The 23,422-nt window shown below is 46.9% G+C and overlaps 1 protein-coding gene and 1 long non-coding RNA gene across 3 annotated transcripts in view; one reads left to right on the forward strand and one right to left on the reverse strand.

The window, feature by feature from the left end:
• LOC133361321 (uncharacterized) overlaps positions 1 to 23,422 on the forward strand; it is a 329,555-nt gene that overhangs the window by 130,152 nt on the left and 175,981 nt on the right. The window lies entirely within an intron of this gene.
• The window catches only part of LOC133347148 (ceramide transfer protein-like), a 48,538-nt gene continuing 25,373 nt past the window's right edge, over positions 258 to 23,422 (reverse strand). For both annotated transcript variants that reach the window (XM_061559303.1, XM_061559214.1), the window contains exons 6-15: positions 22,522 to 22,679; positions 20,790 to 20,882; positions 13,202 to 13,288; positions 11,194 to 11,286; positions 9,211 to 9,306; positions 6,880 to 7,012; positions 6,375 to 6,445; positions 4,147 to 4,462; positions 3,030 to 3,161; positions 258 to 1,117 (exon numbers count right to left, since the gene is read on the reverse strand). In XM_061559303.1, the coding sequence (XP_061415287.1) occupies positions 3,034 to 3,161; positions 4,147 to 4,462; positions 6,375 to 6,445; positions 6,880 to 7,012; positions 9,211 to 9,306; positions 11,194 to 11,286; positions 13,202 to 13,288; positions 20,790 to 20,882; positions 22,522 to 22,679 (1,175 nt within the window). In that variant the 3' untranslated portion in view covers positions 258 to 1,117; positions 3,030 to 3,033. The remainder of the gene's footprint in view (positions 1,118 to 3,029; positions 3,162 to 4,146; positions 4,463 to 6,374; positions 6,446 to 6,879; positions 7,013 to 9,210; positions 9,307 to 11,193; positions 11,287 to 13,201; positions 13,289 to 20,789; positions 20,883 to 22,521; positions 22,680 to 23,422) is intronic.

Here is a 23,422-nt window from a genome sequence, read left to right on the forward strand (position 1 = left end):
TACGCGGGGGTACACAGAGAACCTCACCCCCCACGTACTCCGAGACCTTGCTGTACTCCAAATTGAACACCTTGTGCTCCAATGCCGCACAATCTTTTTGTGCCACAAAACCCAACAATCTGGAATAAACCGGCCAACAAACGTGGTGGTGGCATGAGCCCTGCCTGGGAAAATAAAGGCAGAACAAGGCTGCAAGGTTGGCGTGAGAAACAAGGTTAGAGGTGACGTGAAATAAAACACTCGTCTTGACCTGCATCTACATTGTACCCTTTATTTAATCAAACCCGGTGTTAACGTTGAACCATCACCAAAAAAATATACATTCTCGACCACTTTGGGCAAAATAGAAAATAAAATACAGTATATGTACACACTTTAAAATTCTTAACGTCTGTCACAGCTGTAGTTTTTTTTTTAAGCAATCGCTCGTCAACTTGACGACGACACCCACTGGGGTTAGGTGTGACGGTTCCGCTCGCAAACCTGTCAACCCCTGATCAGTGCCGACCTTATTACAGACCAATTCGGACCTCATTGGTCACCCCGTGCCCCCTTATCAATCTCAACATTCATCCTGCAAAGTCAAATCACAAGCGAAAAAAATCACAAACAAATAGACAACACATTTTTTTTTTACACGCTCAATTTCCCTGTACAAGAATACGGGTAAACCGCATGGGTTGACGGGTATGCGCTAGGTGGCACCGCACGCTTACGCACACGGTGCGGTAGTTTACGATAGGCAGGCGGGCGGGCAGGCGCGCTGCCGCTCCCAAACAGTGCAATGAAAACGAGTATGGCAAATCCTCAGGTCGCTCCTCCACTAGCCGAACACAAGCGCGGCGGACACGGACGCGGCAACATCCACAGCCTAGGCTCGCCTAAAATGCAAACGCGTAAATACGAAACTTGTTCGGCATTTCTCCCTTTAGTGAACGTATAAAGTGGCTTTTCGAAAATACGAAAAATATATACAAATAACCCAAGTGTTAGATTTGTATACTTTAGCAGCGAATACTGTAAGTAGATTTAAAAGAGAAACAAGGATGTTTTCCCCCCCCCCCCAATTTCCAACACATTCACCTCTGCAGTGGGAATCATCGATAGCCAGGTGCTTCTGCGAAAGAGAATAAAAAAAACAAGACATCTGCTCATCTTCTTGCTTCTTTCGGTAAAGTCACGTAGAATGGAAATAATAAAATAATAAAAATAAAACATAATAAAATAATTCTCACGACGTTTCGGCCACAACGCAAGCAGCCGAAACGTGAGAATTATTTTATTATGTTTTATTTTTAGTATTTTATTATTTCCATTCTACGTGACTTTACCGAAAGAACCAAGGAGATGAATCCCTGCAGTCACGAAAGCTTTAAATCGAAAAGACATCTGCTGTCACAAGGAATCCAAACAAATGGTTCAGATGTCCCTGCCTGATGTATCACCACAAGATCCAATGACTAACCCCGGGTCTGCGTTGTAAAGGAGAGGGATTGGTCACGGTCGCCAAGTAATGGATAGCGCTGTCGGGAACGTGACACTTCAACTGAGTGGCGTGAACGGAAGCACAACGCTAAACGTGCAAAATCTCAGCGACTGCATTTCAGGCACTGGAGTAGAGGCACAGACATTAATTCTAGATTTGAAGCTTTCGTGACTGCAAGGATTCACACTCTTAGGTTTTTTCAGTAAAGTCACGTAGGTAAAAAAAATAATAATGAAATAAATTAATAACAAATGACTAAATTTAATCACGACGTTTCGGAGGCAAACACAAGTCTCCGTCTTCAGGTGGGACCGTCACAGCCAAATTTACTGTATCAAGTGAAGAGAAATCCAAGAGACAAGATCTTATACACTGGTTTAGGGGTGGGGGGAGGAGCTTATCTAAATGTGGCAGTCAGAGACTGGGAGGGTGGGCGGGGCTAGAGGGGAAGGTGGGCGGGGCTAGAAGGGGAAGGTGGGCGGGGCTAGAAGGGAAGGTGGGCGGGGCTAGAAGGGGAAGGTGGGCGGGGCTAGAAGGGGAAGGTGGGCGGGGCTAGAAGGAAAGGTGGGCGGGGCTAGAAGGGGAATGTGGGCGGGGCTAGAAGGAAAGGTGGGCGGGGCTAGAAGGGGAATGTGGGCGGGGCTAAAAAGGGAAGGTGGGCGGGGCTAGAAGGGGAAGGTGGGCGGGGCTAGAAGGAAAGGTGGGCGGGGCTAGAAGGGGAATGTGGGCGGGGCTAAAAGGGGAAGGTGGGCGGGGCTAGAAGGGAAGGTGGGCGGGGCTAGAAGGAAAGGTGGGCGGGGCTAGAAGGGAAGGTGGGCGGGGCTAGAAGGGAAGGTGGGCGGGGCTAGAAGGGAAGGTGGGCGGGGCTAGAAGGGAAGGTGGGCGGGGCTAGAAGGCAAAGTGGGCGGGGCTAGAAGGGGAAGGTGGGCAGGGCTAGAAGGGAATGTGGGCGGGGCTAGAAGGGGAAGGTGGGCGGGGCTAGAAGGGGAAGGTGGGCGGGGCTAGAAGGGAAGGTGGGTGGGGCTAGAGGGGAAGGTGGGTGGGGCTAGAAGGGAAGGTGGGTGGGGCTAGAAAGTAAGGTACAGCTGATACACCTCGGCAAGAATTACGGCCGGTGTTGGCTTCCAAAACCAAGCAATATCAGCACTGTTAAACGCTGGGGATGTCAACAACTCGGTAAAATAGACTAGTACCTGTCAAATAAGATGGTACAAATATGCGTACGGGGAGCGGTAGTGCAATGGTGAGGGCGTGGCGCTACGAAACCCGGCGACCCGTGTTCGATTCCCGCTCACAGCCAACACCGGTGACGATTATCCGAGCCGGTCCTGGGCCTCCTCTAGGTCGACTCGGCCTCAAATGAGTACCTGGTGCGGTGTGTAAATGTCACCACTAGGAGACAAAGGCGGCCGAGCATGGTGCTGTCCATCCACCCCCTCGGGTGCCGTGCGGGCCTTCATAGGTGCTCGCTAACAGCACTTGCCCCAACAGCCTATTAAGGCTATACTGGGGTCTTTGTCTGCTGTATGTGCATGCAACTCACCCGGCTAGAGCATGACCGACTTGTCACGTGTCCTCTCCTGCACGTAAGAGGTGAAGCGCCGCAGGAAGCGTGGGTATTCTCTCCTCGCCACTGTACGCATCACCGATGCTGGTGCCCAACCCCCCGGGTTCACTGTGGGACAGCGGACACGCAAGCACACACACACGCGCACACACACGCGCGCGCACACACAAACACACACACGCGCACACACACACGCACGCACACAAACACACGCGCACACACACACGCACACGCACGCACACACACATACACGCGCGCACACGCACGCGCACACACACACACGCGCGCACAAAGACACGGTCACCTCCGCACAAACGTCACGGTGCCACCCACATCCACAAAATGGCAACAATGTCGAATTAGACAACTCGAATGGCAATGTCGTTATCCAACTCATTTTCAGACCGGCACGGTCGCCAGGGGAGGTGGCTAACATTCGTAAATGCCGACAGCGCATTCCATCGCCACGGCACACCACATCCGCAAAACAGCAACGCTGCGGAATGATACAAACTCACTGAAGGCCAGTGAAGTGTCTAAGGGGGCTAAATGCGATGGAGGCGCACGGAGCCAGCACTGCTGAGATCCTGGGTTCGAGTCTCAAGAGACAATCGTTTCAGCCCGGGCACCAACGATTGCACACACGTGACTGCAGGGATTCATATTCTTGCTGTGGATTTCACACCTGATGATGACTGCTTGTGTTGCAGTCGAAACGTCGTGCTACGTAGGTCAATTGTGATATCTTGTTTGAAGTTGGGTTAGAAAATGAATCAGTTAATCATCACCATCATCAGCTATCCACTGCCAGAAGAAGGCCTTCTGAATGTATTACCATCCTTCACAGTCTCGTGATGGTATATTTGATCAGAGCAGTTTTAAATAAAATGTCGATTGAAAGCTTTCATGACTGCAGGGATTCATATTCTTGGTTCTTTCGGTAAAGTCACGTAGAAGGGAGAATTTTATTGTTTTATTTTTATTCTTTTATTATTTCCCTTCTACGTGACTTTACCGAAAGAACCAAGAATATAAACCCATAAATTCGTTACATTTTCTTTGGATCCCCGCGCATGCTCCCCACCACTTTTACCGTTGGCCACGTAGGTGATCCGGCACTGCAGGTGCTCCCGAAGGTGGCCGTCGGGCGGAGCACGTGGGTCCACAAATGTCTGACAGATGATGGCGACGTTGATCTTGGCGCGGATTGCCTGGTTCGTCACGGGCACCGCGGGGTGATCGATGGAGAAGTTGCACGTGATCCACGTGTCGTGCGCGCCGACGCCCCCGTCGTTATCGTTGGCACCGCCGGGGCAACCCGGCGGGGCAGCAGACGACACGGGCGGCACCGGCACCTTCTTGAGGCACGAGAGGAAGAGGATGTCGCGCTGAGAGGCCGGCCACACGCGCTGCGGGCGGCACGGGGACGACGGGAGGTGCGCAGGACATGAGTTCACTTGGCGTGTGTTGCGCTTCCCCCTGTTGCTTGTCCGAAAGCGGCACGCGACTGTTATTCGAGATTAGAAAATTCCTGCGAAATGTCTTAACTTCATGAATCTATGATAATTGTTTTTTTATCCTTCTATCTGGCAACAAAACTGACACCTTTTTACAAGGAGTCATGTTTGCATAGACCGCAATACTTGCAGTCATAATACAAACAAAAGACATAACTCTGATAATGCGCACTGTCCTTGAAGTTGATTGGTCCACACCCGAGACAGCTTTCCTTAGAGCCTAGGCTAGGCTCTAAGGAAAGCTGACTGCAGGTATTGCGGTCTATGCAAACATGACTCCTTGTAAAAAGGTGTCAGTTTTGTTGCCAGATAGAAGGGTAAAAAACCAATTATCATATTTTTACTGGCAAATGAGGTTCCCATGGTGTTCATGAATCTATGTTGAACTTCTTTCGCACCGTACGTAGCCAACCGTGCTAATCGGAGGTGCAGTAGAAGGAAAACAAGCTGAACACAAAAAGTGGTTCTAACGAAATGCATTTTCCATCTACATTTAAAGGTGCATAGCTCAGGTGGCTATATATAGCATTGTTTTAGTAAGTTTTAGAGGGGCTTGGTTTGGCCCGATTTTTTTGATTTAGTATAGATTTATACTTACATTTTTAATCTGTATTATGATTGTTATTGGGATCAAACATCGAAATTGAATTTTTTGCACTTTCTGTACACAGCATGGACGGGTTGTGCTTTTTCTGTAGAATTTTATTGTTTACGTATATGATATATTCTTGGTTCTTTCGGTAAAGTCACGTAGAAGGGAAATAATAAAATAATATAAATATAAAAAAATTTCTCACGACGTTTCGACTGCAACACAAGCAATCATCATCAGGTGTGAAATCCACAAGAAAATACGTATGTGATGTTCAGATTTGTGTACAACGAATTTTAGGTGTATCTTGTAATTTTAATGTTTGTTGCGGTTGAACCCAAATCCAGAGCCAAATGGCTCACAGGGTAAATACTAATAAATTAAACTGAAACTGAAACTAATATCAGAAGGAAGAGCGTTCCAGATGGCCGCAGAAACACATAAAAGCGCACGTTTAAGTTCCATCAAGACACTCAATTAGCTCCTCACACACGTATACTCACAGAAATATATATCCACAGTATACACGTGAATATTCTCGCTCGCATTCACGTGTGCTCGCATGCTTACACACAAAAGACAAAGATCCCCCCATATTGTCTACACACTGTTGGAGTAAGTTCTGACGCTGCACAGATGAGAGGTATGTGGTGCTGCTAGTTGTGGCTCAATAACAACTCCAAGGTTTTGGCAAACTCTGCCAGTGAAACGTCAGACTTCAGGAGGTGCACGATCAAACTAGTCTTAACCGAGCGCAAACTTTTTTGCCGACGAGCACTCGTGATTTGGCAACACTTCGGCGGCGACACTGCTCTAGCATAAACAATAAAAGCTGCACGTAAACACAGTTTTTTATATAACCCAACACGTACACGCTAACATTGCACTGGTGCCGGCAAGGCAAAGGGCAACAGATACCAGCACACGATTTCAGATAAAAGCACACCAAGACGTTTACTCGTTAATGGTGACAGGTTTGAATTTTTAAAAAGTGCCCAGAGTAAAAGATGAGTCGAGTAAGAATGGGAAAACCCTTATTCGGCCAATTAGGGAAAAAAATTAACGAAACCACGACATTGTTGTATCGCACAAGTTGAATGGCTTCGGAGAAGATAACGAGGATTGATTGGGCTGCTAATATTTCTGGCGACATTCAACTTTTGGCTATGAAAATTGTTTCAATGTTTATAGAATTACTCTACAAACGAGTACCTTGTGGGTTTGGTGGACGAGCAGTGTGTTCGCTGACAGAACTTCCACAACGTTCAAGCCTTCGATGGTTGCTGCAAAGTAAAGAAGGTTCAGCGATTAAAACTGGAAAGGTGACAAACCAATAACCCCAATAACCACAATTCGAAAGATGCTATTACTTCTTCTTGGTTCTTTCGGTAAAGTCACGTAGAATGGAAATAATAAAATAAAACATAATAAAATAATTCTCACGACGTTTCGGCCACAACGCAAGCAGCCGTCCTCAGGTGAAAACCAGGTCTGTCGAGGCGACGCTGAATTATTTTATTATGTTTTATTTTTATTATTTTATTACTTCCCTTCTACGTGACTTTACCGAAAGAACCAAGAAGAAAAAAAACTATTATCATTCGGTTTTTAGTTTAACCTCTGGAACAAGGGGCAAGTGCTGCTGCTGCTGCTTCTGTGTCACGCTTGGCGTGGCGTGCGGCTGCCCGCCCGCCCGCTCGACCTTTGCGGGTCTTACTCTCCCAGTCGTTGCGGTACTCGACGTCCCAGAAGTAGTGGCACACCTCGCGGCCCGTCACGCCGCGCACGCAGTGCGTCGCCTTCAGCGGATCCAGCACCACGCCGTTCTCCTCCTCTTCGCGGCGGTACACCTGGCCGCACACACGCGCATGCCGCAACAACTTTAACGGGAGATCAGAACCAGAACATTCCTTTACGCTAGAGGAATCCGATGAGTTACGAAGCTATTTTTTCTCACACAAGTGCAGTAGGACACAGATGTTTGTCAGTTTCAGTTATTAGGTACAGCCCTGTGAGCCATTCGACTCTTGAATCGGGTGCAACCGCAACAAACAAAAAACTGAACAAGAAAACATCTTAAAGTGACTATGCGCAAACAGAAAAATCCAGATGCAACCCAACGGATACATTAGCTCTTCATCGATAGGCAACTCGGTTTTATTGTACGGGCTGTCCGACAGATTTATGACGCTTAATTGATTTTTTTTAATCACAGAAACGTTTGACTGCCATCACTGGAGCATCACTTCTGCTCTTAAATAAACAAAAAACATTTCCCCTCCCCTGATGTTTTATCCAAATTGTACTATCGGTGCCACGTGACTAAGAATCCATTCAGATCTATCGCAGAACAGTGGAAGTCCCTTCCCCAGCCCTAGATTCCTATATCACAAGTATCGAAGCCGCTTGTGTTTGGAGTCGCGTCTTCCGTAAAGCCCCATGGGCCGCTTGGCTTCACGGAGCCAAATTCAAAATCACAATTTCATTATGGCCACACCAGGTTGCAGCTCCCTCCTTTCGCACTGTTTATCGATGGCATTGACCTACGTGAGGCTCATCTGCCTGGCGTAACCAATATACAGGGTGCTTCAAAACACTTTCTATACTTCTGAGAATTTGCAACAATAACACAAGAAATGTGCCTCCGGGCTCTGGAGACCACCTGGAGAAGATTCCAGGCACGCGTTGACAATGATGGCGAACAAGTGGAGAGACTCTTTGACTTTTTGAAGCTATTAACATGACATTTGTTATTATGTTACAGTGTATTATCCGTTCTTGTTCCATTAAAAACGATAGTCCCATATAAGTGCTAACATTTTTTTGAAACACCCTGTATTACCGAGGGCCCCACTACCCTGTTGTGTGCCATTGGCATCTGACAGGCTCAGCTGCCTTAAGGTATAGTACTGGTAGGAACCTCCTGGTTACACCAGCCCACAGGGGATTATTGTGTCCGTCCATCCGTCGTGCAGGGAGGGGCTAGGTGGGGAGGGAGGGGCTGGGTGGGGAGGGGAGGGTGGGGATGGGTGGGGAGGGTGGGGCTGGGTAGGGAGGGGAGGGTGGGGGAGGGCTGGGTGGGTGGGTGGGGAGGGGCTGGGTGGGGAGGGTGGGGAGGGGCTGGGTGGGGAGGGTGGGGCTGGGTGGGGAGGGGCTGGTCACCCCGTGGTGCCCTTATAAAACTCAACGTTTAACCTACTCACGCCGGCTTGTGCCCGCCCTTACAGTCGGCCTTATTTGCGGAATACACCACGCCGCCGTTGACCCTGGCCATTGACCGAGCAACCCAACGTTCCTACCAGCTCCCTCCGCAGGAATGTGTTTAGTATTACGAGACAATTACCACCCCCCTATATTCTTGACAGACTTTTTGGGGGCAAGCGCTGTTAACGAGTAGCACCTATGAAGGCCTGCATGACACAAAAGGGGGGTATGCTAGCCAACACCACACCCGACCACCTTTATCTTCCCCAGTGGCGATGTTTACACACCGCACCACGTACTCATTTGAGTACAAAGACAAAGACGCCCCACATAGCCTGGAACAGACTGTTGGGGCAAGTGCTGTTAGCGAGCACCTATAAAGGTCGGCACGGCACTCGAGGGGGTGGGTGGCCAACACCACCCCCGGCTGCCTTTGTCTCCCCAGTGGCAATGTTTACACATTGCACCAGTTACTCATTTAAGGCTGAGTCAACTTAGGGGAGGCCCAGGACCGGTTCAGATAATCGTCACCGGTGTTGGCCGTGAGCGGGAATCGAACTCGGGTCGCCGGGTTCTTAGCTCAGCGTAGCGCTAACCGCTACACTACCACTCCCCCCCCACCCCGCACCACGTACTCATTTAAGTACAACACAACTAACCCAGAGCCCGCTTTAGCTGTAGCTTTCAAAAAGAAGTACCCATCATGTTGCCTATTTTTCACGATGAGGATGTGGCGACCGGGGGGAGGGGGGGGGGGACAGGTTGTAATTGTCAACGTAGCCAAGCCTTGCGACTTTACATTGCGACTGTAACGCGGCACAGACAGAGAGAAACGTGCAGTCACCTTCATCTCCCCTTCCTCCACCAGCAGCTGCCAGTTCGCGTCCCCGCCCACGTCCTGCAGGGAGTACTGCATGTGTCTCTGGATCACCTCCTCCACCTGCCAGTGCCGCCGCCGCCACGTCAACGCCACGTCAATTGTTTTCTTTTGAACACATTCCGGTTAGAGGTTGAAAGCGTTCGAACAATACGTCTGTTCGCCGGTCTCGTAAGGTGCATTAAGACCAACAGAACCTTTTCACAATACACGCTCCTAACCTTTGGATGTCCTTACCACCTTCGGTAACGTCTGCAGATTCGGCATCTATTTTTAAATCGTGCCTGGAGACATATCTGCTGAACAATGCGTTTGCTCGCATTGCGTGTGTGTCGTCGATCAGATGCGTACTTCACTCTTTCCAACTGAGGTCGAAAGCGTTCATGCAATGGCTGCATCCGTATGTTCACCATGCTTGGGCCCGTCTCTAATAATGAAGTAATTTAAAACGATATTCTTGGTTCTTTTGGTAAAGTCACGTAGAAGGGAAATAATAAAATAATAAAAATGAAACAATTTAATTCTCCCTTCTACGTGACTTTACCGAAAGAACCAAGAATATGAATCCCTGCAGTCACGAAATATTTCAATCGAAATTTTATTTAAAACTGCTCTGATAAAGTATACCATCACGAGACTGTGAAGGATGATAATACATTCAGAAGGCCTTCATCTGGCAGTGGATAGCTGATGATGGTGATGATTAACTGATTGATTTTCTACCCCGACTTCAAGCAAGATATCACAATTGACCTACGTAGCAGATGCTTTGTAAAAATGCTTACTCTCGTTCCCAAGTGCAGTATAATTCAGTGCAAATTCCAACTCTACGGTTCAGCTTTTGTGCAATTATTTGCGAGAAGGCTAAGACCTACAAATTTCCTGCACAAACAAAACCTTTTTATACTTGATCAAGTTGCAAGTCATACTACACCAGGACGTCCCCCACACTCCTTGATCCAACTGCGCTGTTAGTGTCAAGTTACGGGGCAAAATGTCCACTGAACTCTCGCCATGTGTTACAGAACAAAACGTATAATCGGATTCCACACAACTACTTCTGAAATCCCTTCAAGTGACCTATTTATCCACACGCGAGCAAAAGTGCACGCTCCTACATGGCACACTCCGACAAAGAAACATTTTGGTGCAAGGAAGTCAAACCAACACTTTCATACGTTCAGAGATGCAGTCAAATTATGCGAAACATTTTTTATACAAACTTGCTACCCTTGACAACCCAGGTTAATCACAACTTGGTCGATATGACTATATGGGTCTCTATGTATATTTTTGCATCCCTACAGAGGTCATATTGGTTACTATGTAGGTCTATGATTCTCTATGTAAGTCTATTGATCTTAACATGAGTACATCGGTGTCTATATTATAAAGTCCATGGGTCTCTACCTACCGGGCCTAGACAATCAAATTGCTGCACTTGAGCGTCTGGTTTAATCACGAGTTGCCGCCGTAACGTAGATTCAAACCCAGGTGCCAGCGGTGTCAGCTCCCTGGTCTGACCCACTTCCAACTACGTCACGTGTACGCTAAGTTAATCAAGCAGCTCCATTTCGATACAGGGTCTCCTCTCCTAAACGAACGAATTAGGTTACAGAGGTCTGTTCGCAAGTCGATTTGTTCGCAAGCCCAACTTTACTCCCGTCGATTCCAAACATGTTGTACGGCGTGTACACTAAACACGGCGAATGGCTTTAAAGGTTGTATAATCTCCTGTAGATGTAGATGCCACTGGTCCTTCACGTTCTGCAGATGTAGATGCCACCATCGCCATCTATTGCGCGGCGGTTGAACTTACGACTCTCGGTCTGCACAGGCAACTGGACAGGTTTGTTCGTATCTCTGAAAGTTCCTAAATCAAATGTTTGTAAGTAGATGAGTCCCTGTACTAAACAGTAGTTGGAAGGAGACCGACAGGACCATCGTTACCTGTTGCGTGTAACGATGCTGGCCAGTTGTCGTGAACAACTCCGTGGAACTCACTGATGACAGTGGTTGAGTCCGTGATCTCTCCACTTGGTACTAAAAACATTACAACACGACAACATCGTACCGTGTGAACCTTAAAGCCTATGACAACAATTCAACGTACGCAGAGCCCTACATCGATTCGCTGCTGGATGAAGGCCTCCCCCACGCCGTGTCGGTCACGGGGGTTGTCCGACAGGGGCGGTTTCTTCATTAGGGCGATTGGGCGACGCACCACCAATGTCATTCAACCACAGAGTCACGCTAGCCGTCACTGTCAGCCTCTGGATATAGTCCAATCAGCGTCATGTCACGTTCTGTGGAGTACCGCCTCTTTTTGGGCGATTTCACTACGGCTGAGAATCGCCCTGAGTGGCCCCATAGACTTACATTCAAAGATGTTTTTTTTCGAACGGGGGCGCTCCAATGCATTCTCTATGGCTTCCGGGAGGGCATGCACTAACGTGCTTACGTCATCATACGTGCTAACGTCATCATACGTAAGCACGTTTCATCCAACAATATAATTTATCGCCACCTAGTGGAATCTTTAATAAAATAAACTTGAGTGGTTTGTTTAATAGTGAGTATATAAACAAACAAGATGTATTGTAAGAGTCACTTTATTTTTCATTAATATTAAAGAAGTGAAGTTGCCTTTACATGCTTAAGCTGTTAATTTATTCATTGCATGGGTGGACCTTATCCTTATCAATCATCCAGACATTTGCCCCCCCTGAGAGATTTTGCAGGAGCCGCCACTGTTGTCCGACTATACTTCACCACGTTGGTCAGTGCGGGTTGGTGATGGGGTGTGCCCAGGATCTGTTCAGATATCACTCGCCAAAGCCGTTACCTGTATCCCGGGGAATTAAACTCGGTTCAGCAGGTTCATCGCGCAACCCACTAACCACTGCACCACGCTGATCAGAATAAAAGGCCTGAATGCGTTGGCATTAACGATTTACACTCTCCGACCCCTATGATCTGATGAGCTATCACCATTAGGGGGTTATGAACCAATTCAAGAACCAATTCTTGGTTGTTTCTGGTTGTACCTCTTGCCTTCAATTCTCTCGTCTGTGCCGACTCGTTTGGTACATGCCCAGACAGCCCTTTCGTCAGTCCACTGCTAGATAAAGACTTTACTATGTCGGGCAAATTATGGATGGGCGTTATTTCACGATATGCCGTGACACCGGCCAGTGCGAGCTGGTGAAGGCAGGAAGCACAGACTTACAGGACAACAATGCATTGCACTGCTCTCTGCTGCCCACCGTGTAGCCGCGCAGTCTATAACCAACAGCCTGTGTGCATGGCTCAACGCTGATATGACAATTAATTTTTATTTTCATTTTTTACCTATGTGACTTTACCGAAAGAACTAAGAGTATGAATCCTTGCAGTCACGAAAGCTTCAAATCTAGAATTAAGATCTGACAAGATCAGGTGCATTCCGCATCATTGAGTCATAGCCTAAATGTAACATTTGCTTATCGTTTTCCTAAATCATAATATTCATACGTGCATAATTCAATGTTTGTACTGTGAGCGAAACAACTTTAAAACGATGAATGCCTAGTCAGCACCAACACAGTAAGCTAACGTACATACCCGTACGTGTAGTCGACATGCCTTTGTAAAAATCACCCTAATGCGCCCAATCCCGTCAGGGTGGATAGTGCTTAGACAGGTGCCCACCACACAAAACTGCCGTTAGAGGCTTCAGAAAGGCTACATTGTTGTCAGCAGAGGGTAGCGCAACAAAATCAACTGTTGTACAACACTTATATGATCCCACGTCTATGTTCACGGGCTTCAGCACCCCACACTGACCGGCGTGGTGAAGCACCCGGTCACACAACACCTGCAACCCGCACGGTATTGGAAGGCTCACCCATCCAGCAGTGCATTGACAAAAGGGACGTGCGTATACGTGCAGGGTATGGTGTGCGCTGTCCACTGGTACCTGTTCCTCGATTTTGTCTTGCCTATCCAGGGCAGCCTCCACTGCGTCAAAAAACTCATCGTCCTTTATGATGCTGTTGGGCCCTTCCTGCATGACAAACAACACCACAGGGGAGAGGGGTGGGGAGGGAATGAGTGGAACAATGAGAGGAGAGGTGGTAGTTCAGAGGAATTCAATTTGGGCATCCAAAGTATTTTATGCGCCGAGACGGCACGTAGCAGCATCCATATTCCGGAGCAAACCCCTATGGTCACTCCTGCAAAACCCTCAAGTAAACCATAAACAAACTAAAGATTTTCATTTTTATTTTACCAGGTAAGGCCCACTAAGCTCTATAGCTTTTTCTCAGAAGCGACCTGGCCACAAACAACATGTGGTAATTTATAGCAGCCAGTTACTATAAACGCATGTTGATTCTAAATGTTGAGGGAAAAATCGGAGGACCCAGAGAGAAATCCATGCGACCACAGGGAGGACATGCAATCTCCAAATTTACAGGCGTCAGGGTCGGGATCAGTCCTACAACCTCCTGTAGACCAGACAAGGTAGTTAACATCTCTCCACCGCGGCACCCAGTGAGTCTTCATCCTTGGGGGGGAGGGGGGGGTCACTCCTGGTCCTAAGCCCCCAAGGCGAACTCCTTTCCTACTTTCCCATCCCCGAGTGCTCGACAGTAGCAGTCCACCATTGGAACCTCATTTGCCAATGAAAATATGATAATTGGTCTTTTACCCTTCTATCTGGCAACAAAACTGACACCTTTTTTTGCAAGGAGTCATGTTTACATAGACCACAATACCTACTTGCATTATGACTGCAGGTATTGTGGTCTATGTAAACATGACTCCTTGTAAAAAAGGTGTCAGTTATGTTGCCAGATAGAAGGGTAAAAAAACAATTATCAGTAGCAGTCCATTTTATGAAGCTACGAGTCCTGTGGCCAGCCCCTCAGCCTCATTCTCCTCCAGACATGAGGTTCTCTAGCCGAGAGCACCTTGTGGGCATGCTCGACCAAGAGGTAGCGTCGAGCCACGTGCCCCAAGTGCCATGTTTGGTGTTCTGGTATCGTGAAGGTAGCAAGCCTCTTCTTAAGTCTTCCGCAGTAGCCTATAGATTGGACACAAAGTCATCCCATGGCATCCCAAGATTCTGCATAGACGTGCTTTTCAGTACGTCTAGCACTCTAGCTTGTTACACGTTAGCTGTTATTTTTGCCCTCCTTTTGAAATTCCCACTGTATTCTGTGTTCTTGAATGATGATAAAAAATGTTTATTAAAAAAAAAAACACAACAGTGGCCCCCTGAAGCATCCGACTATCAGGCCCATAGAGCAAGACAGCAAGTACAAGATCGATACTTTGTTGCTTGCCCTTATCCAGGATAGTGCCATCCAGTCTAAAGACTCTTTAGGAAGGGTCCTTGCATTGGGATGTGTTTGCCAGTTACATGAAGGAGTGTTTTCCACAGGAAAGATATCCAGAGAAGTCAGAGGAAACCCACGTGTACCAGGTGACAACGCTGAAACGGTCCGCACAGATGGGTTCACAACACATGCCGTGCTGGAATCTCTTGGCCACACCACGATGCAACAGATTTGAGATTCTTATAAATATACGTCAACTACAAACTCTTAATAATAATAATGCAATTTACAACGCGTGCAAATTTGCGGACGCAACGGCCGCAACTCAGAGGCGCGGAGCCAAGCTCGGAGTCATTCGAAAGCAGTTGACAAGCTGTGAGAGCGACCCGGGACTGCAACCAGCTGCAGCGCTGTCGCCAACTTGCTTCGAAAGCACTGGGTTACAGGCCTGTGCCACCACGTGACTTCAAACTCGAGCGGTGCATTTCAGGGTCCCAAATAAACGTAAGTCAAAATCGTAATTATTTTATTTTTGGCGACCCCGTCCCACCGCGCACATGAACGCCGCGACCCACCTGGCGCGGATCATTCTGTTGTCGTGTCGTCCAAGCACAGAAGCGAGGACGAATGCCGTAGTCATAAACAAAACTTTGATTAGCGCATCGTGTAGAGCTCGTCGAGCGGAATAGATTGCCGTGTCGCTCGCCTTCAACAGACATCAAATGACGTCGCAACGCAGTTTGCGCGAGAGCCGGGGGCTTATGGGCCCCCCGGGGTCCCGCCATGAGGTTCAAATGAAACACCTCTTGTGAGGCAAAATAAAAAAAAAAGCATACGATTAAATGTGACATTAAAAGTTATGGACAATTTCTACATGGATAGGACTAGATTGAGGTCACGATAATGAATTAAATTGCACATTAAACACGTACAGACAGCCCTTTTGCCAATCCACTGCTAGATGAGGGACTCCCCATGCCGTGCAGATCATGGGGGCGATTTGTCCAGATTTCATGACACTGGTCAGTGCAGGTTAGTGAAGGCGCGAAACACTGACGCAAAGCACCGAAGTACGTGCGGTAACAACAGAGCAGTGGGGTGCAGTGCTGGCTATCCACCCCCCCTATTCTTCATACTGGAGCAAGGAACAAATCGCTTGTACGTGCTGTGCTTTCTGGCTCTCATGGAGTGGGGGCATGCATGTAGGGTGTGGCTCCTCTCCTTAATAGATCTGCCCTGGGCAAGTTGCGTGTTCGGTTCTTGCCTTCACCCGCTCCCTCTTCTAAATATGATTTATTATCCAGCCACAGCACCCCTATTGCTGAATGTACACTGCTTCTTACAAATATTCCCATTAGCAACACAAACGTTGCATTGTAGTATAACTCAGTAAAATGTCAAAGGGACATTCTTTGGCAATAACTCTTGGCTTTTGGTATGTTTATTTTCTGTTTTCAACCTTACTATCGCTAACTTTACTACTGATGACGGTGCAGGAATATAATGGCAGGTTAAGCATGCAGTGATGTGTCGATTCAGATTATTAAAGCTGAATCTTAAGCTCATGATGCTGGCATCGAATCACACGCTTGAGAATGGATTACTTACAATCCATACAAATGCTATGCCAATAGCGATACAATTAAGATAATGGTACCAACAAAACCTGCGCAAGGACTGAAAAAGGGTAAAAAATTACAAACGTGGTAAAAAAACACGACGAAAAAGACTCGAATCGCTACCCTGAATATGCAGAACCTAACTGCTTGCTGCGGTGGTAAATCATGACATGGCATGTGCAAGTTATGATCATGAAAGTCAATGGACAGTTTTCCCTCGCTGTCACCACCAGTTGTTGCAAGTAATTTCTGGCGATACGAGTTTTTACACCACCACGTAGCTTTTTGCAATTGCGCTGAATGGTTCCAATTTGTTTTCAGGTTGCACAGCATAATGCTCGTCACGATGTCTGACATTTCGTTCCACGTGCTGGCAGCCTCTTCAAGTTCAACCTTCTTCTTAAAATCAGTTCCTGAAGATTATTCAGTTCTCAAGAGCCTGGGCTTGAAGAAGCTTCCAGCAAGTGAAGCATAAACGCAGTACAATAAGGGTCTCAAGAGTACGTGGACCCGCTCATACGCGACCGAGCGGGAAGCAATAAAATCACCCCCTACCCTCACTATCACGTGAATGCGTATTTGGCGGCGTGTAACTATCGTCCGCGCAAGAAACGAGTCCACAAAAATATCTAGTGTTCTATCTGACCTGGATGCTACCGATGATTAGTGAATCATTTACTGTACAGTACTGTACTTTATTAAACATTTATATACATCTTCTTGGTGCTTTCGGTAAAGTCACGTAGAAGGGAAGTAATAAAATAATGAAAATAAAACATAATAAAATAATTCTCACGACGTTTCGGCCACAACGCAAGCAGCCGTCCTCAGGTGAAGACCAGGTCTGTCGGGGAGACAGCGTCTGAATTCAGACGCTGTCTCCCCGACAGACCTGGTCTGAGGATGGCTGCTTGCGAAAACTTTAAATCGAAATCTTCTGAGGTCAATTGAGTTTCTCCCAACTAAGACCTACGCTGCGAGTGCTTCCTGGAGACCCCACGCTGGCATGCCCAAGCCGCACACAAATTCCACTCCGCGTGCTGACTGGCGACCGTGGCTTGGTGCCAAAACCGAACGCAAAAATTTCACTTCGCGTACTGAATTTAAACTATATTCTTGGTTCTTTCGGTAAAGTCACGTAGAAGGGAGAAAATAAAATTATATATGTTTAAATACTTTTATTGTTTCCCTTCTACGTGACTTTACCGAAAGAACCAAGAAGATGAATCCCTGCAGTCACGAAAGCTTCAAATCAAAATTGAATTTAAAATCTTCAACAGTTAATCTTTATCACATCCGTTTTGCTCCTCCTCTGCTTGACTTTGAAATACCCTCCCATCGTGTCTTTCCCAATTCAAGAAATGTATTCACTCTTACGTATTATACCTTTAATGGTCTTTGTTGTTGCTTGCTACTTGGTATTTTGGGCCTATGCTTAACTGATTAAACAAAATCACCGGCCATGATCGATACACTTCTGGATGAAAGTCTCCCCAGGCCGTTGGCATATCTCATCATCTTGAGTTTTAATAAACCACCTCATACCTAAACACCGAGTACATTCGTGGTAGATATATTTGGGACACATTCCATTCATTCCAGACCATTGGCCATTATCCCTCCGAGTAGCATGTCCTGCCCAAATACACTTATTTTTCTTTACAGTTAAAAATAGAATTGTCTTTAACCTGTACTTAAAAAAATCTAAAATCCAGGTTAAAGACAATTTATAGTTTACGTAAATCCTAGTATCAATCTCTCTCTCTCTCCAAGCTTCTTTGCGCATTTTTTGTGTTTATGTTCCATTTCCTTCCTAAACTGTGAATAGCAACTCAACAACACTGCTCGCTTGCCACTGTTGTTGAGGCTATATATAAGCATTGCGTGAATTCATCCAACGAGCTTATCCCCGAAAAAACATTGGCTATGTACCGCGTCCCGGAATATAATAGGGCTTTTTTTGAGGGACCCCCAAATGATCTAGCCCGGCAGTGGTGGCGCATGCCTGCAATCCAGCACTGTGGAGGTGAAGGTTAATACAGGTAGGAACAACAGTTCCACACTGCCCACCAGGGATTATTTGTCTGTCTGTCTGTCGTGCATAGCCACGCCCTCGATTTGTATTTCAGAGCGCTTTGGGCGGGCTCAGCACCACGTGACGCGCCGCCCCACGCAGCTTGCGCCGCGTGACACGGATCGCGCGAATGCGCTTTCCAACCATGTTCCTACCTGCCCACTCCGAAGGAACGTGTTGGATTACACAAATATAGGGGCATTTCCCCATCCGGTTGGCGTCGAGGTGCCATACCCTGGGCTTTCTAGGAGAAGATAGTAGAGCAAAGTGCAGACTAATATCATCTGTCCCATCCGTGTGGGATAATGTCTTGTCCCCTCGCATGTGTGGGTTCTCTCCGAGTGTTCTGGATTCCTCCCACATGTACAAACAAACGCTCACTTATTGGCCACGAACATTTTAATTCATAGAGGACTGCAGAGCTCGGGCGCCACGGTGGCGAGATGTTAACTTACCACGGTACGAGATGTTAACCGCCTTGCCTGGTATACAGGTCATGGGTTCGATCCCAACCATGATGCCTGTTGTATATTTGGAGTTTCTATGTTGTCCCCATTGTCGCATTAATTTTTCTCCAGGTCTTCAGGTTTTTCCCCACCACGTTTAGAAACACGTGTTTAGAATATTTGGCTGCTATACATTTTCACGTGATAAGCCACTTCATTTGTGGCCAGGTCGCTTATAAAAAAGCTACATAGCTCAGTGGGGCCTTACTTGGTACAATAAAAAAAAGCTTTTTTTAAAGTTTTAATTGTTGGCAATAGCACACCACCTGGCTGCCTTCCATCTTCCCTGTGGTTCCCCAGCGATTGTAAGATGTAAATTTACATGAACGACATCGTTGTGTATTTTAAAAAAACATTATTATTTAATTATAGATTTGAAGTTTTCGTAACTGCAAGGGTCCATACTCTTTGGTTTTTTCGGTAAAGTCACGTAGGTGAAAAAGAGAAAATAAATTATTATTTAAGCAAGGAAAATTTTTAAGTCGCACTCTTGAAGCTAAAAAAATGTAACAAGCGTGCAAAGAAATTCCGACTTGCTGTTAGCTGCGTTTCCACGCTGTGTAGAAATATCATGCACCGGGCAGATTCACTGTCGTATTGAACTGTGTAGTAACCACTGTAGAAGTGGATTTGCGCCTTCCAGAATTGGATTGTGATTTTTGGTGATTTCAGTTGGGTTTTTTTACCTCTCTTTTAATTTTTTTTTATGTTACACGCAATATAAATAGCATTACAAGCAGTACATTGGAGAAAAATAACTGCATGTAAATCATTATTTCGTAAAAAAGAATGGATATACCGGGGGCACCAAACCAACTGACATTTTTTTGGCTAAACATCGAATAGACGGTGGTCACTGCATCGTGCGCTTTCAGATGCGCTTGTGTGGACGTCTGGAACGCTCTTCCCTCCGATATTAGGAAGCCACTGGAGCTATGCACTTTTAAATCTAGATTGAAAACTCATTTCTTTAGAACTGATTTTCGTGTTTAGTTTATTGTCCTTCCCCCGCACCTCCGATTCGCACGGATGGCTACATACAGTGCGAAAGAAGTTCAACATACATACATACATGCCCGGAATTTCGAGAACACACTGTACCATACCTGCAGTGGAATTGTATCTTCCACTGAAACTTATTACAGCAGGCAACCAGTAAAACTTGTGTGGGATTTTACTACTGGCAATGTGACTGAGCACACACATCCTGGGCACCTCGACTTAGCTCTGGACTTTAGCATGAGAGAGCAACCCTGAGACTGACTTGGCGACGTGGCTGGGTGGTATTAGGGGGATAATACATTATCAGAGATGCTGAAATCTAATCGCTGAGATACTGGATTTGAATCCAGGTACCAGCCAGCCCATGATAAAAACTGTGTTCTAGAGTGTAAAAGATTAGCGGTCTTAGTCCAGGAAATGACGACTGCACAAAAAAACTAATCAAATAAAATTTGGTTTGTGAATTAATTTGGGTTATTTCAGCCATAACAATTAAACATGTTGGTTTGATTGAGATGTAATGCATACACTTTACAGAGCATATAAATGGTGTGCCCCTTGTTTGGATAAATAAAAAAATTCCTGTAATCTTACTACTTGTTGTACTTTAATGTTGGATAATCGTAACCTTGTGAAGTGCGCCGAGATGGTAATTATCATAAGGCTCTATTATACATGAAGTTTAATTTAATTGAATAAGGAGAACAACCTAAGTGACTCCAGGAGTACTTTTGCGCACCAAATCTGTGGGCCAGTTTCTGACTTGCTCGCTGTGAAGGTTCTGAATAGAAAAGTTTCAATATAATAACCTGATGGGGATGCTGGCCCGATTTCAAGAGCACATCTCATGACGGACAATAAAGGGAATATCAAGTGTGTGGTTTCACGAAGATACTTCCCAACTCATCTCGTTAACATGCCCAAAAACTGCGCTCATTCCAGTCCCACCATTCAGTTCCTTTAACTGCAATCGATACGACGGCTCAATCGACACAAATGACCAAACCCTAAGCAATTAACAGACCTCGTAATCGGGTCCGTTGAAGTAGGATTTCTTCTTGAGCTCCTCCAAGGTGTTCCTGTAAGCCTCTTCCGCCCGCCGCCTCTTCTCCACCTCCTGTTGGGACACGGTGACCAGTCAGGGGAAGACACCCGCTCACCACTGTGCCATTCATCACGGGCTCGGGAGGTTCAATTCCTGTCACAGCCACCGTGTAACAATGTGGTTTTCTGCGATTGCTTGCTCATGCTACAGCTGACTGATGGACCTCTATTTGGGAGAGTTCTGGGGAGCCCCTCTAAAGGATAATTACCTGCACACTGGCCAGACATTTTGAGACAGGTGGGAGGACCAAAACTTGGGCCCCACCGTACACGACCGACCAGTTGATTACAATGCTGGGTGGACAGAGGCAGGACGCTTTAAGAAACTTGCAATTGTCGAGATGGCATAGAATCTGCGACCTGTGGATTGTAAGACCAGTGTGCTAATACACTACGGCAGCATCCCTCCAATGCAGCATGCTCAAAAGTGAACTTTTAAGAGCTTGTAATGTCATAAGCAAGGGGAGGCATTTATTAACTTGCAAAGTGCATTACCTTCTCAAATGTTAACGATTCTGTTGCTTGTATAACTTACCAAAGGCTCCCATCTGGTCATGAAGAAAGCATAATTGTGAAAAATAAATCAGTTTTCCTGCCTGCTGCTGGAACAAGCCTCAGCCTGGATGCTTTTCCAGCAACATGTAAAGGAAACCACGGCCCATTTAACAAAATTACTCACAATTTCAGCACATGGGAACCCCCTGGGGCCAAGTTATGATGCACGCAATGGCATGCACATTCTCACCAACCAACTTGTGCAAACTGCCCTACAAAATAACAAGCGAAACGCAACCTCACAATTCAGGCGGCTAGCCCTCCGATGTATTTTCTGCTACCGCGTGCTGTTCGGCATGATGCCCGACATTTAGCTTCACACTCTGAGTTTCTTTAGGAAAATAAACTGAGCGGCTCATTTCTCCCTCAATTGTGTAGGGTTGCCTGCTGCTGCTTTTTATAATTCAAAGGGGGACAGTGAGCAGGTTCAATTTAGTCGCTGAAGCTCTCTCAGCGCGTGGAAAGAAACATCGGGCGTCACGTCGAACGACGCACGGTACATCCCGAAAACACATCGGGCAGCCATACAACTGTAATGTAAGGATATATTCGGCTCAATGACGTATCACAACTCGTCATGATGATTGGCTCTGCCGGTCCTGTATTATAGCCAATGGGGGGAAGTCTAGGGGCGTGGCCCTAACGTAATGGAAAGGTGACAGCTGTAAGTAGATGATTGGTTCTGCTGGCCTGAGCCACAGCCAATGGGGAGATGAGTCAGGGACGTGGTCCCGGCAGCTTACGAGGGGGCCTGGAAGATTCCATGGAGGCTAACCAGGATTGGTGGAAACGAACCACGTGACCCGGGTATTAAATAGGGGTGGAGACGAACGACATGGGCTCAGAACGGGAACGAACAGAGGAAGGGGGCAACGCAGGAGCGGGGCTCCGGGTTGCCACGTGGCGGTGCGTCTCTCTTTATCTATCCCTCTCGCGCTGCCTGCCAGCAGTGTGAAGGAAAGCTGTAATACAAGTTGAATAAAAGACGGATTTCAGAAGTCGCCTCAACGACCTTTATAACACAACACAACCTGCGAAAACCTACACCGTCGTATTACTCGGACGGGCAGTGCAGAGTGTGGCGGCACGAGACCCACCCGATCGAGCCGCTTCTGCCAGCTCTCGTCGCACTTGCTCATGAGCTCCACGCAGTGGGACAGGGTGGCCAGGATCCCCGCCGTTGTCGCTTTGAATGTGATGGCCTCGCCCTTGAAGTCCAGGCCGTTGACGCGGCCGCCGGGGCCCGTGAAGCACACTGGACGGCGGCGAGGCAAAGGGGACCGTTGTGACAGCGGTGGAAAAGGCCGTGTCAATAACGCGACCGCAGGCTTTCGTCGTTGTGCCGCACAGCTCCCTCCCGAGGAATTTCAGATTCTACTGTTCGTTGTTCGGAACGATGTCTGACATTCTACTCCATGTGCTGGGAGAGCTTCGGCTCAAATTCAGTTCCTGAAAAAGCTCCCAGCACGAAGAGCGAAACATCGGGCATCATCTTTTTGGTTCTTTCGGTAAAGTCACGTAGAAGGGAAGTAATAAAATAATAAAAATAAAACATAATAAAATAATTCTCACGACGTTTCGGCCACAACGCAAGCAGCCGTCTTCAGGTGGAGAACAGGTCTGTCGAGAACAGGTCTGCCTTCTTGACAGACCTGTTCTCCACCTGAAGACGGCTGCTTGCGTTGTGACCGAAACGTCGTGAGAATTATTTTATGTTTTATTTTTATTATTTTATTATTTCCCTTCTACGTGACTTTACCGAAAGAACCAAGAAGATGAATCCCTGCAGTCACGAAAGCTTTAAATCGAAATCGGGCATCATGCCTAACAATACGTGGTACGACTCGAAACCCATCAGACAGGAGGGTGCGTGCACGATGAAATGATTACATTTGTAAAATATAAGAGTAAATTGACTTTATTTGGAGCAGAATTGGAAATGTAAAGTTTCTGCGAGTGTGCCGACGTGTAAAAGTTCACAGCATGCGTAAAGATCAC

The sequence above is a fragment of the Lethenteron reissneri genome, chromosome 1 (genome assembly GCF_015708825.2).
Source record: "Lethenteron reissneri isolate LAM-NWPU_2019-01 chromosome 1, ASM1570882v1, whole genome shotgun sequence".
Lineage (NCBI taxonomy): Eukaryota > Metazoa > Chordata > Hyperoartia > Petromyzontiformes > Petromyzontidae > Lethenteron > Lethenteron reissneri.